This window comes from Cetorhinus maximus, chromosome 27 (assembly GCF_964194155.1).
Source record: "Cetorhinus maximus chromosome 27, sCetMax3.hap1.1, whole genome shotgun sequence".
Lineage (NCBI taxonomy): Eukaryota > Metazoa > Chordata > Chondrichthyes > Lamniformes > Cetorhinidae > Cetorhinus > Cetorhinus maximus.
The window spans coordinates 10,473,910-10,487,296 of NC_135905.1; the positions used below are offsets into that span (position 1 = coordinate 10,473,910).

At 42.6% G+C, this 13,387-nt stretch overlaps 1 protein-coding gene across 2 annotated transcripts in view; it reads left to right on the forward strand.

Annotated features, from left to right (window-relative positions):
* The window catches only part of LOC144668555 (AP2-associated protein kinase 1-like), a 106,238-nt gene that overhangs the window by 34,108 nt on the left and 58,743 nt on the right, over window positions 1-13,387 (forward strand). For both annotated transcript variants that reach the window (XM_078530699.1, XM_078530700.1), the window contains exon 2: window positions 13,223-13,341. In XM_078530699.1, coding sequence (XP_078386825.1) covers window positions 13,223-13,341 — 119 coding nt within the window. The remainder of the gene's footprint in view (window positions 1-13,222; window positions 13,342-13,387) is intronic.

The window sequence follows — 13,387 nt, forward strand, 5'->3', positions numbered from 1 at the left end:
CCTAGTGAGTCTGTCTGGGTGCCTGACATCCATGTTAATTTTGGCTTTTTATTTTCTTTCATTATCGGAGACCCATAATATAACTCAAGGAGGCTGTGTAAATGGCTTTTGGTCATCTGTTGTGGCTCGTTATTAATGCTCCTGTGAAGTACCTGGGACATTTTTCTACATTAAAGACAATAAAAGTTATTGTTTAACTGGACAAAATCATTCATACACAAACTGAATATATTTAATGAAAATGATCAGCCACCCATCAGTAACAATTACTGAAGCACTTTCTCACTTCAATAGAATAGCAAGATGGAAATCAACAAATGGCAAAAAAAGTTTAAAGCATGCATGTACAGTGTGAGTGAGTTTTGGGATCCGATACCCTATGACTGTCTGCTCCTCAGTTTTCATTTGCTAATCAGAAATACAACTTGGCGACATCTGGATTTCCAATTATGTGACTTATATCTCTCTTGGTTTTTTCTTGTGTCCCACCTAGTTCAACAGTAAAGGTCGATTGTTAACTCAGAGGTATGCTGTATCATATTAGATACACAAAAGGTTAATGTTTGATTTGTAAGAGGCTTATAGAAACTGCTGTTCAGGAGTACAGTTGAATAGTGGGAGATGGTTCCAATTGCACCATTCCCAAACTCTAGTTCAAAATCCAAGTCATTTTGTATAGAGTGAAAAGCTGAAGCCCCATTGCTTATCAGAGGACAATTTATTTCAACTTTCGGCTTCCTAACTCCCAATTTATGTCCTATCCATGTCATATGGTTGTCTCCCAATTCATATGCCTCAATTTTAGCTCCGTCTCTTACATAAGATGTTATCATAGAGGTCTTATTAGGTTAGTTGGATATTTCACAAACCATGCTGACTCCTTGATGCTTTTTCAGTTACTCAATTATTTTGTTCCCAATCATGGATTTTAGCAACATGAAAATATGCAAGTACATCAATCTAACTTGAAAGCAAAGTTATGCTCTTGCTAAAACTTGGATCCTGTATGTGGGTGAACTGAGTAGCTTGCTGCTGTATGTTGATGCCGACCTGAAACCTGGCCCAGTTTCTCAGACTACATGTGGGACTTTGAGGTGCAAGGCTAACATTTACATCAATCACTGCCGAAACAGTGGCCAGAATATTGCTGTCAGAGTGCAGGGGCAAGCCTGACATGGCAACGTGTAAAAGGACGTGAGATGACATTGGGTGTGCGTCCCAATGTCATACGCGTCATTTCGATTTTGCGTTTGGCGGGTGCGTGCCGGCCGAACTGTCAAATGCCTATTAAGGCCACTAGGAAAGTAATTTAGCTCATTAACAACATGCCCGTCCAGCTTTAAGGTTGGTGGGCAGGCAAAGAGCCCAAGCGACCTTCGCGTTTTTCAGGAAATCTCATCCACGGGCGGGATGAGGTTCCCTGAAGGTTTAATAACATAATTAAATAAATTTGCAAAAAGCATAAACATGTCCCAGCTCATGTGACACTGTCACATGAAGGGACATGTTTAAATAATTTTTTGGGTCATTTATTGAGAAGTTTCATTATCAAGTTAATCTTCCTGAGGCAGCGTGAAAGAGCGCAGGCCCCGACTCTTCCTCCTCCCTCCACCCGCAAAGGTAGTGCTGAGCGTGACTGGCCACGTATTACACTGGGCGGGCCTTAATTGGCCCGCCCACGTAAAATGGCAGAGTGCAGCTGACTGCGGGTGGCTATTGGCTCTGCTCCTGCCCAGCCCGCCTGACATAGGTAAGATTCAGCCCAGTGGAGGGAAGTGAGACTAGGTGAATTAAAGGATTGATTCTGACTACTAAAATATTGGGGGGAAAATAGTGTATTCTGTAGAGAAATAGGACATAATGCACTCTACCAATATGAGGTAGTGTTCAGGTTTATTTACTAGGTTTAATTTTAGTTGACATGTATGTTTTTTTCAAACAGTTTTGCTCCTTAGCCAAAGTCGTTGATAACACTTGCATATAAAAAGCACTGGGAAGTTTGAACTTGCCTCTCATGATCCCTATCCAGTGCTGTGGTGACTTGTTGAGTAAAATGCAGCACTGATTTCCTCTCTATCGCATACACATCAAAAGATCCATGTTTTGATTCCTGATCCCTGCTGAATTAGCTGATCTCAACTAGGAGTAACAGTAGAGGGGTGGGGGGGATGGAAAACAAGTTTTTGCCGCAGTTTATGCATAAGCATTGATTTTTTTTTTACAAAGTTGATTGGCTGCAGCACAGATGGAGAGGAAAAATCAACCATTGTACCCACTCCTGATTTCCTTCAGGAAAGTATGTATGTGGATGTCATTGAAGCAACATTAGGCCAGTGGTTAAATTAACTTCTCAACAACACATTGTCTTGGGTCATACTTAATGAATGGCCACTTGCAATGTGCATTTGTGAAACCATACCGCTCTTTTGAAAAGTAGGAGTCTGAAGAAACACAATTTGAAGGGAATTTTTTTAAAGCTAAGATCCACTTGTTAGAGTGCTAGAAAACTCACTCTTCTCCTGTAGTTTCTAGAGCATGTTTTTGTTTCCACTGTGCAGAAACTTTTAAATCTTAATGTTTATTCTGCATTAATAAAGGGGACAGATGGTCTGTGGTGGCAGTGGGGGTGGTGGTTCTGATCCTAAGGAAGCTAGTAACACTTTGCAGCCAGAGGGAAGCACTCTTGTTCCTACTGGCCCAGAAGCAGTGCTGTAAGGGTGCATACCATTTTTCTGAAGCTGTCCTTGCCTCCCTTGAGGTGCCATGTTTCCTAAAGCCTGGGAAACCCAGCCAGCCAGGGTTAAACCTGTAAGGAAAGTTAAATGTGAGGCCTTGTCTCACTGTATTTAAATGGACAAGCTGCCTCCTGGTTTGGGGCCAGGCTTGAGATTGAAAAGTTTTTAACATTTACAACTGGCCTGTTTTTGGGGGGTGAAAATTCACAATATATTGGGAAGGCAGAAATTGTCTTTGGTCATGCCGCAAGCTCTGATCCTTTGTTACCAGTTCCAGTCTGGTTGTAAGTTTAGAATCCTAGTTTGCTTCTGTTTCTGCCCATGCACTGTTGCCTTGCAAGGCACCACACAGCAGCATCTTATATTTATATAGCACTTTTAATATAGTAAAATATCCTGAGACACCTCATAGGAGCATTGTCAAATAAATTTGACACCTGCCGCAGGAGACATTAGGATAGATAATGAGAAGTTTGGTTAGAAGTAGGTTTTAAGGAGTGTCTTAAAGGAGGAAGGAAAGATGAAAATAGGGAATGCATAAGAGGCCTGAATAGAGGAGCGCAGAGCATTGCAGGTAAAAGTATTTATCCTTGCCCCCCTCCCCTGTTCTTCCTCATGCTGCCCACCATCATTTCTAAGTATGGTGTCTGATTCCACATGTAACTATTCCATACAGCTCTACATTACCTCTTTTGACCCTCTCTACTGCCTTTGTTTTCAGACTGTTGTCCAGCATCCAAATTTTAATGAGGTAGTTTTCTCCATTTGGGAACATCAAAGGCTTTGGCTCTCACCACAAACTCCATGCCACTGATTTCATCACCGCCCCTGGTCACTACTTCTCTGGCTCAACCAGATTATTCCCTACCTCAGTATCCTATTCAACCCAAGCTGAGCTTCTTATCCATTGTCCTCTGTCACATGCCTACTTGCATGGGAAGAGCGCCCTGCAGTCAGCATCGCGGTGAAGCAGTCTGGGAAGAGCGTCCTGCAGTCAGCATCGTGGTGAAGCAGTCTGGGAAGAGCATCCTGCAGTCAGCATCGCGGTGAAGCGGTCTAGGAAGAGTGTCCTGCAGTCAGTTCTTCTTGAAAATAACAAGAGTGACATCACAAGACAGCGCGAGAGAGTGGCAGAGAGATCAGAACCAGCACGAGTGCAGGGAAGCTTTAAAAAGCGACATCAGCACAAAGGTGAGAGCTGATTGGTGAGTAGTGGGTAAGTGTTTTTCTCCAGCTTTTTTCCTCCAGTTCAAAATAGATTAAGCGAAGGAAAGGTAGGGGTTCTAGATTTTATTTAAAGTACACAAATAATTTAATGTCTTTTTTTTACTGTATTTAACTTAGAGTTTTTTTCAACTAGAGGCATGGCAGGGCAACTCAGTCCCATGTTGTAGGCAGTACATAACATGTGGGAAGTCCTAGATGCTCCTTGCTCTCTGACCGACCACGTATGCAGGAAGTGCCACCAGCTGCAGCTACTTGAGCTCCGGGTTTCGGAGCTTGAATGGCAGCTGTAGGCACTGAGGTGCATCTGCGAGGCTGAGAGTTTCGTGGATAGCACGTTTTTAGACGTGGCCACCCCACAGCTTATGGAAGTGCAGACAGAGAGGGAATGGGTGACCATCAGTCAGAAGAAAGGTGTTAGGCAGGTAGTCAGGAAATCCCCAGGGTGCATCTCGCTCGAGAACCATTTTTCTGTGTTGGAAAACGGTGAGAGTGACGGTTCCTCTGGGGAGTGCAGCCAAGCTCATGGCACTGAAAGTGGTTCAGCTGCACAGAGGGGGAGGAAAAAGAGGGGAAGAGCAATAGTGGTAGGAGCCTCAATAGTAAGGGGTTTCTGTGGCGGTAGATGTGACTCCAGGATGGTGTGTTGCCTCCCTGGTGCCAGGGTCAAGGATGTCACTGAACGGCTGCAGGCATTCTAAAGGGGGAGGGCAAACAGACAGAGATCGTGGTACATATTGGTACCGACGATATAGGTAGAAAGAGGGATGAGGCCCTGCAAGCAGAATTTAGGGAGCTAGGAAACCAGATGAAAAAACAGGACCTCAAAGGTAGTAATCTCTGGATTACTTCCAGTGCCATGTGCTAGTGAGTATAGAAATAGGAGATTAGCCCAGATGAATGCGTGGCTGGAGAGATGGTGCAGGAGGGAGGGCTTTAGATTTTTGGGACATTGGGACTGTTTCTGTGGGCGGTGGGACCTGTACAAGGCGGACGGGTTGCGCCTGAACCGGAATTGGACCAACATCCTTGTGGCGAGGTTTGCTAGTGCTGTTGGGGAGGGTTTAAACTAAACCCTTGGCAGGAGTATGGGATCCTAAGTGGAAGTTCAGCAGGGGGAGGTGCACAGTTAAAATTAGAGAGGGCAAGTGAGTCTGGAAGGCATAGAAATTATAGGCCAGTTAATGCGTAAGGGAGCTTGGCAAGGTTGGATGGTGTTTATTTTAATGCAAGGAGTCTGACGAATAAGGCAGATGACTTGAGGGCACAAATTAACACATGGAAGTATGCTGTCATGCTGGTTGACAGAGGGGCAGGATTGGCAGCTCAATATTCCAGGATATAGGGTCTTCACGTGAGACAGGGAAGAAGGTAAAAGAAGAGGGCGTATCGCAATATTGATCAAGGAATCAACTACAGCAGTAAGGAGTGATGACATCTTAGAAGGCTCCTCAAATGAAACCATATGGGTAGAAATTAAAAACAAAAAAGGAGCAATCACATTGCTGGGAGTGTACTATAGGCTTCCAAACAGTCAGAAATAGAAGAGCAGATATGTAGGCAAATTTCAGAGAAGTGTAGAAATAATAGGGTAGTAGTAGTGGGGATTTCAACTTCCCCAGCATTAACTGGGTTAGTCACAGTGTGATAAGTATAGAGAGAGCAGAATTCTTAAAATGCATCCAGGAGAGCTTTTTAAGCCAGTACGTAGAAAGTCCTACAAGAGAGTGGGCGGTCCTGCACTTAATTTTAAGGAATGAAGCTAGGCAAGTGGTAAAGGTATCAGTGGGGGAGCTTTTTGCCGATAGTGATCATGACTCCGTTAGTTTCAAGGTTGTTATGGAAAAGGACAAGGATGGGCTAGAAACCAGAATTCTAAATTGGGGGAAGGCCAATTTTAATAAGATCAGATATGATTTGGCCAGAGTGGACTGGGCAGCTACTTTTAAGTAAATCTGCATCAGAGCAGTGGGACTCATTCAAGAAGGAAATAGGAGAGAGTACAGGGCCAACATATTCCAGTAAAGACAAAGGGTGGGACCAACAAATCCAGGGAACCCTGGATGTCAAAGGATATACAGGATTGGATAAAGAAAAAGGGAGGCTTATGGCAGGCACCGAGGGCAAAAAACAGCGGAAGCCCTAGAGGAGTATAGAATGTGTAGGGGGGATGTTAAAAAGGAAATTAGGAGAGCAAAAAGGGGGCATGAAAAAGCATTGGCAGGTAAAATAAAGAAAAATCCAAAGTTATTTTACAAGTACATTAAGAGTAAGAGGATAACTAGGGAAAGAGTAGGGCCCATTAAGGACCATAGTAGTAATTTGTGTGTGGAGCCGGAAGACATAGGCAGGGTTCCAAATGAATACTTTGTGTCAGTGTTCACAAATGAGAGGGACGATGTGGGTATGGAAATCAGGCAGAAGGACTGTGATATAAATATAGAAATTAGCATAGAAAGGAGGTTCTAAGTGGCCTGGCAGGCTTAAAAGTAGATAAATCTCCAGGCCCAGATGAAATGTATCCCAGGCTATTGAGTGAGGCAAGGGAGGAGATAGCAGGGGTGCTGGCAATAATTTTCAATACCTCTCTAGCCACAGGAGAGGTGCCAGAAGACTGGAGGACACCCAATATGGTACCGTTATTCAAGAAGGGAGGAAGGGATAAACCAGGGAACTGGAGGCCTGTCAATCTAACCTCAGTAGTGGGGAAACTATTGGAAGCAATTCTGAGGGACAGAATTAATCTACACTTGGGGAGGCAGGGATTAATCAAGGACAGTCAGCATGGTTTTGTTAAGGGGAGGTCATATCTTACCAATTTGATTGAATTTTTCAGAGGTGACCAGGTGTGTAGATGAGGGCAATGCATTTGACGCAGTCTATTTGGAAGGCTTTTGATAAGGTCCCGCATGGGAAACTGATAACGAAGGTAAGAGCCCATGGGACCCAAGGCAATTTGGCAAATTGGATCCAGAATTGGCTGAGTGGTAGGAAGTAGAGGGTGATGGCCGAGGGGTGTTTTTGTAACTGGATGCCTGTGTCCAGTGGGGTTCCACAGGGATTGGTGTTGGGTCCCTTGCTGTTTGTGGTGTCTATATATAAACGATTTAGACTTGAATGTAGGAGGGTTGATCAGTAAGTTTGCAATTGACATGAAAATTGGTGGGGTAGTAAATAGTGAGGAGGATAGCCTTAGATTACAGGAGGATATTGACGAGCTGGTCAGATGGGCTGATCAGTGGCAAATGGAATTTAACCTGGATAAGTGTGAGGTGATGCACTTGGGCAGGACAAACAAGGCACGGGAATACACGATGAATAGTAGGACCCTGGGAAGTACAGAGGATCAGAGGAACCTTGGTGTGCATGTCCACCGCTCCCTTAAGGTAGCGGGACAGGTAGATAAGGTAGTTAAGAAGGCATATGGGATACTTGCCTTTATTAGCCGAAGCATGGAATATAATAGCAGGGAGGTTATGCTGGAACTGTATAAAACGCTGGTTAGGCCACAGCTAGAGTATTGCATGCAGTTCTGGAATCCGCATTATAGGAAGGATGTGTTTGCACTAGAGAGAGAGTGCAGAGGAGATTCATCAGGATGTTGCCTGGGCTGGAGAGTTTTAGTTATGAGGAGAGATTGGATAGACTGGGGTTATTTTCCCTGGAGCAGAGGAGATTGAGGGGGCACATGATTGAGGTATATAAAATTATGAGGGGCATACATAGGGTAGACAGGAAGGAACCTTTCCTCTTGGTGGAGGGATCAATAACCAGGGCGCATAGATTTAAGGTAAAGGGCAGGAGGTTTAGAGGGGATGTGAGGAAGAATTTTTTCACCCAGAGGGTGGGTGGGAATCTGGAACTCACTGCCTGAAAGGGTGGTAGAGGCAGAAACCCACATAACATTTAAGAAGTATTTGGATGTACACTTGCAATGCCATGGGATCGAGGCTATGGGCCTAGTGCTGGAAAATGGGATTAGAATGGTTAGGTATTTGTTTGACCGGCACAGACTCGATGGGCCGAAGGGCCTTTTTCTATGCTTTAGACCTCTATGACTCTATACATCTTTGACGTTGCTTGTTTCTGACTGTCAGCCCAACTGCTGAAATCCTTACCTGTACCTTTGTCACCTCCAGATTTCACTATTATTTCAATGTACTCCTGTCTTGCCTCCCATCTACCATAACCTGCTGACCATCCAAAAATTCTGCTGTCTGTATCCAATGCCATACCAAATTTTGTTTGTGCATCTGCCCAAGTCACCCAATGCTTAAAATTTAAAATTTTCATCTTTGTATTTAAATCTCTTCACAGAGGATACAAAGGATTGAGACTATGTTCCTTCAGCCCTGCAAATTCACCACCTTTTCTAAATTAAAGATGTTATGTAAATGCAAATTGTTGTCAGCATTTTCCTATATGACCTCCTGCATATGGATTTCAGTCTCCTGTTGAGTAACCTTCCAATGGAAGAGGTGGAATTTTGTTAAGTTGCTGCATTGCTGGGCTTTGCGTTTAAATTATTACTCATGGAATACTAAAACCACTTTTAAGTTGCTAGTAAGTCTATTTGGCAGCCCTCCACAATCTGTTTTGTTGAAGCATTCAGTTTCTGTAAATCAATTGGGCCTCTAAAAACTGCAGGTGCAGAAACGAATTGGCAATTGACCCAGAAACGTCTGGATTGGAAGTTTCTTGCGGGGGGTGGTGGGAGGTGTGGCGTAAGGGAATCAGGTTTTTGCCACGGTTTCTACATATCACAGAACTACAGTGCAGAAGAGGCCCTTCGGCCCATCGAGTCTTCACCGACAAGTGAGAAACACCGGACCTACCTACCTAATCCCATTTACCAGCACTTGGCCAATAGCCTCGAATGTTATTACATGCCAAGTGCTCATCCAGGTACTTTTTAAAGGATGTGAGGCAACCCGCCTCCACCAGTCTCCCAGGCAGTGCATTCCAGACCGTCACTCTCTGTGTAAAAATGTTTTTCCTCAGATCCCGCACTCCCTCCCCTCCCCCCCCAAACCTCCTGCCCTTCACCTTGAACCTGTGTCCCCTTGTGACTGACCCTTCAACCAAGGAGAACAGCTGCTCCCTATCCACCCTGTCCATGCCCCTCATAATCTTGTACACCTCGATCAGGTCGCCCCTCAGTCTTCTCTGCTCCAACGAAAACAACCCAAGTCTATCCAACCTCTCTTCATAACTTAAATATTTCATCCCAGGCAACATCCTGGTGAATCTCCTCTGCACGCCCTCCAGTGCAATCACATCCTTCTGATAATGTGGCAACCAGAACTGCACACAGTACTCCAGTTGTGGCCTAACCAAGGTTCTATACAACTCCAACATGATCTCCCTACTTTTGTAATCTATGCCTCTATTGATTAAGGCAAGTGTCCCATATGCCTTTACATCACTGCACTAACATGCCCCTCCGCCTTCAGAAATCAACGGACACACACGCCAAGGTCCCTTTGCTCCTCAGAACTTCCTAGTGTCATGCCATTCATTGAACACTTCCTTGTCAAATTACTTCTTCCAAAGTGTATCACCTCACACTTTTCAGGGTTAAATTCCATCTGCCACTTATCCGCCCATTTGACCATCTGTCTATATCTTCCTGTAGCCCAAGACACTCAACCTCACTGTTAACCACCCAGCCAATCTTTGTGTCATCTGCAAACTTACAAATCCTACCCCCCACATAGTTATCAATGTCGTTTATATAAATGACGAATAATAGGGGACCCAGCACAGATCCCTGTGGTACGCCACTGGACACTGGTTTCTAGTCACTAAAGCATCCTTCTGTCATCACCCTCTGTCTCCTACAACTAAGCCAATTTTGAATCCACCTTATCAAATTACCCTGTATCCCATGTGCATTTGCCTTCTTTATAAGTCTCCCATGTGGGACCTTGTCAAAGGCTTTGCTGAAGTCCATATAAACTACATCAACTACACTACCCTCATCTACACATCTGGTCACCTCCTCAAAAAATTCAATCAAATTTGTTAAGCATGACCTCCCTCTCACGGACTATCCCTGATCAAACCTTGCCTCTCCAAATGGAGATAGATTCTCTTCTTCAGAATTTTTTCCAATAGTTTCCTACCAATGACGTGAGACTCACTGGTTTGTAGTTCCCTGGCGTATCTCTACAACCCTTCTTAAGTAGCGGAACCACATTAGCTGTTCTCCAGTCCTCAGGCACCTGCCCTGTGACCAGAGAGGAATTAAAAATTTGGGTCAGAGCCCCTACGATCTCCTCCCTTGCCTCCCTCAGCAGCCTGGAACACAAATCATCTGGACCTGGAGATTTGTCCACTTTTAATTTGTGCCTACCTACACCTCCAATACCTTGTCACTCCCTATATCAATTTGCTCAAGAATCTCGCAGTCTCTCTCCCCGAGTTCGATACCTTCATCCTCATTCTCTTGGGTGAAGACGGATGTGAAGTATTCGTTCAACACCCTAGCGATGTCCTCTGGCTCCACCCATAGATTGCCCCCTTGGTCCCTAATGGGCCCTACTCTCTCCCTGGTTATCCTTTTCCCATTGATATACTTATAGAATATCTTGGGATTTTCCCTACCTTTCCCAGCCAGAGCTTTCTCATATCCCCTCTATGCTCTCTGAATTGCTTTCTTAAGCCCCACTCTGCATTTTCTGTACTCCACTAATGCCTCCGCTGATTTGCTCCCCTTGTACCTGCTAAAAGCCTCTCTTTTTCTTCCTATGCCTATATTTCCATTTTCCTATGTGTTCATCACATCTTTTGTTTTACGATGTGCAGACAAAAATTAAATTGTTGCTAGAAGAAATTATGGATTACAAAGCACAAAGATAACTGCACCCAAGGTCAGCCTGTGTTCAGAGTTCCACAATCAAATGGCAAGCATGCAAATTGCGTTCTGGTTAGAATGCAATCCTCCAACCTTTTTTGAATAATAGAAAATGGTACTGAGGCGAAAGGTAAAAGATACCTGGTTAGACAAAGTTTGACCAAAAACTGGCATCTCTTCTAACTCTTAATTGTGATGGGGAGGCTCTTGCTTTTGAATTTATTGTGCATCTGCTGGAATATTCCTGTTTAACATGGAACAGAAGCAAGTTATTCAGCCTCTCAAGTATGTTCTGCAATTCACTTAGATTGTGGTTGATCTGTACCTTAGTTCCTTGTACCTGTCATTGCTCCATTTCCCCGGATACACATCTCAAAAAAAGCTAGCGATCTCTGTCTTTAAAATTTCAATGGATCAGTATTTACAGGAGAGTTCCAGATTTCCACTGTGTTCGTCAGAGCCACATGAGGTACAGGTTCGGGGTAGCAGAATGCAAAGAACTATTGTGAAGCTTCTCATGTACAGTGTTCAAGAGAGATATAAATATATATACATATTTATAAAATATATTGTGTTTGTGTGTGTGTGTGTGTGTGTGTGTGTGTATATATATATATATATTGTATCTAACCAATAGGAAACCTTTGATTTATGATCCTTTTTCATATATGAAATTATTTATAAGATTTGTTGCTACAATGTGTAGGGAATAGAATGACAGAAGTTGAAGGATCAATTATGGAAGTTTTGTTCATCAAATAATCACAAGCAACAATACTGCATTTCACTAGTGTCTTAAATTACTAGTTCTGTACCTGACATGGCCCGTTTCTTTGTTGGCACAAGGCTCCTCTTTTGTTGCAAATACATTCAAAGCATTACTTGTGCGAATTAACAAATTGTGTTAATAGGGTGAAGTACTACTCGTAGTAAATTTTAAATATAAGAACTTTTTTTTTACAACATGTTGACCTTGTGTCTGTTTGAACTTGTGTGCAGGATTCCATTTAACTGGCAGGATTCCATTTAACTGGCAGCAACTTGAACAGCAAAATGTCTCAGTTTTGGGAATAGTATCGGAAATGTGCACTTAAAGTGTGTATGCACTTTAATAGCTATTTGAATGGGAGATGGAATAAATTATTTAAAAGGTTTGCAGAAGCTGTTGGTGTGTATCTACTCAATGTGGAGTTATGTTATAAATTTGGAATTAAGCTCAGATTTCTGATCTTGCCTCTGGTGGTGGTGTGAAATTTGGAGGGAGTCTCAAGTGACTTCTTTTTGGAAACTAAGCAGTTTAAAATGCAGCAACTGAAGTACATTGGGACTTTTTACTATGTTAAAGGCACTATATAAATACAAGTTGTTGTAAAGTTGCTTGGACCTCCTGAACACATTTTACCTATCTGCAGTTAAATTGCCACATTCACTGGTTAGATATATTAAAATATAATTGTGTATGGGGTCATGTAAATGGAGGGCAACAGAATTTGTTTCTCACCAGAGGCAGTGCAAACAGTTATCTACCAATTTTATACCAATAACTGCAGTAAATTATTTTATTCATTTATGGGATGTAGGCGTCACTGGCTAGGCCAGCATTTATTGCCCATGAGAAGGTGGTGGTGAGCTATCTTTTTGAGCCTCTGCAGTCCAGTACTTTTTTGGCTTTGTTAACTTGAGCAGTTCCTCAATTTTGAGCTATGTCTTTTGATTTATTTATATTGAAATAATAGATATATTACTTAGAAAAGTCAATGATTCACACTTGATACTTGGCGTAATATATTTAAATGAGCAAGGCAGGTATAGCATTTTTGGATAGAGGGATATGTAAACTTATGGCATGAATTTGTGTAATACAGTAATGAAAACCAAATACAGGACAAGTTTATAAGGTGTGTCTGAATAGATGGTAGGTGACGAACATCTGTTGAGAAATGGATAATGTTTTTTATCTTCCAAAATAGTTTCTTAATGAGCTGTCACCACAAGACAGAGGGGCTCTATTTACATACGTGTGCACTCAGAGGTGCTGGTTTCCTTTTACTTAAGTTCCCTGATAAATATTTGCAGTCTGATCCTTTCCAGAAATGTTCATGATGAAGCTATAAGTGAGATTTATTTCAAAATGATTTTATTGGGCTAGATCAACTATTAATTTTGTTGCCCAGGCCTTGATACATAATTACCATGGTTAATATAGATCATTAGTTTGGTAGATAGTCCAGACACCCAAATAAAAGATGCAGTATGAATATTTTTTAAGTGTCTTGCGTATTTATTAATTATGTGACAACGTAGTGGGTATATAGTAAAATTTAAAACTGCAATGTGTCTGCAAAACAAAAACAGAGTTTAATTATCTGTAATATGTTTCTAATCATATTATTTTTCATTTGTTTAGGTGGATTTGCAATAGTGTTTTTAGCCAAGACACTCAGTGGTGTAAGATGTGCTCTGAAACGAATGTATGTAAACAGCGAACATGACCTCCAAGTCTGTAAGCGGGAAATAGCCATTATGGTAAGAAAAATTATGGTCACCATATAGCTAACTTCAGGTTAAAGCA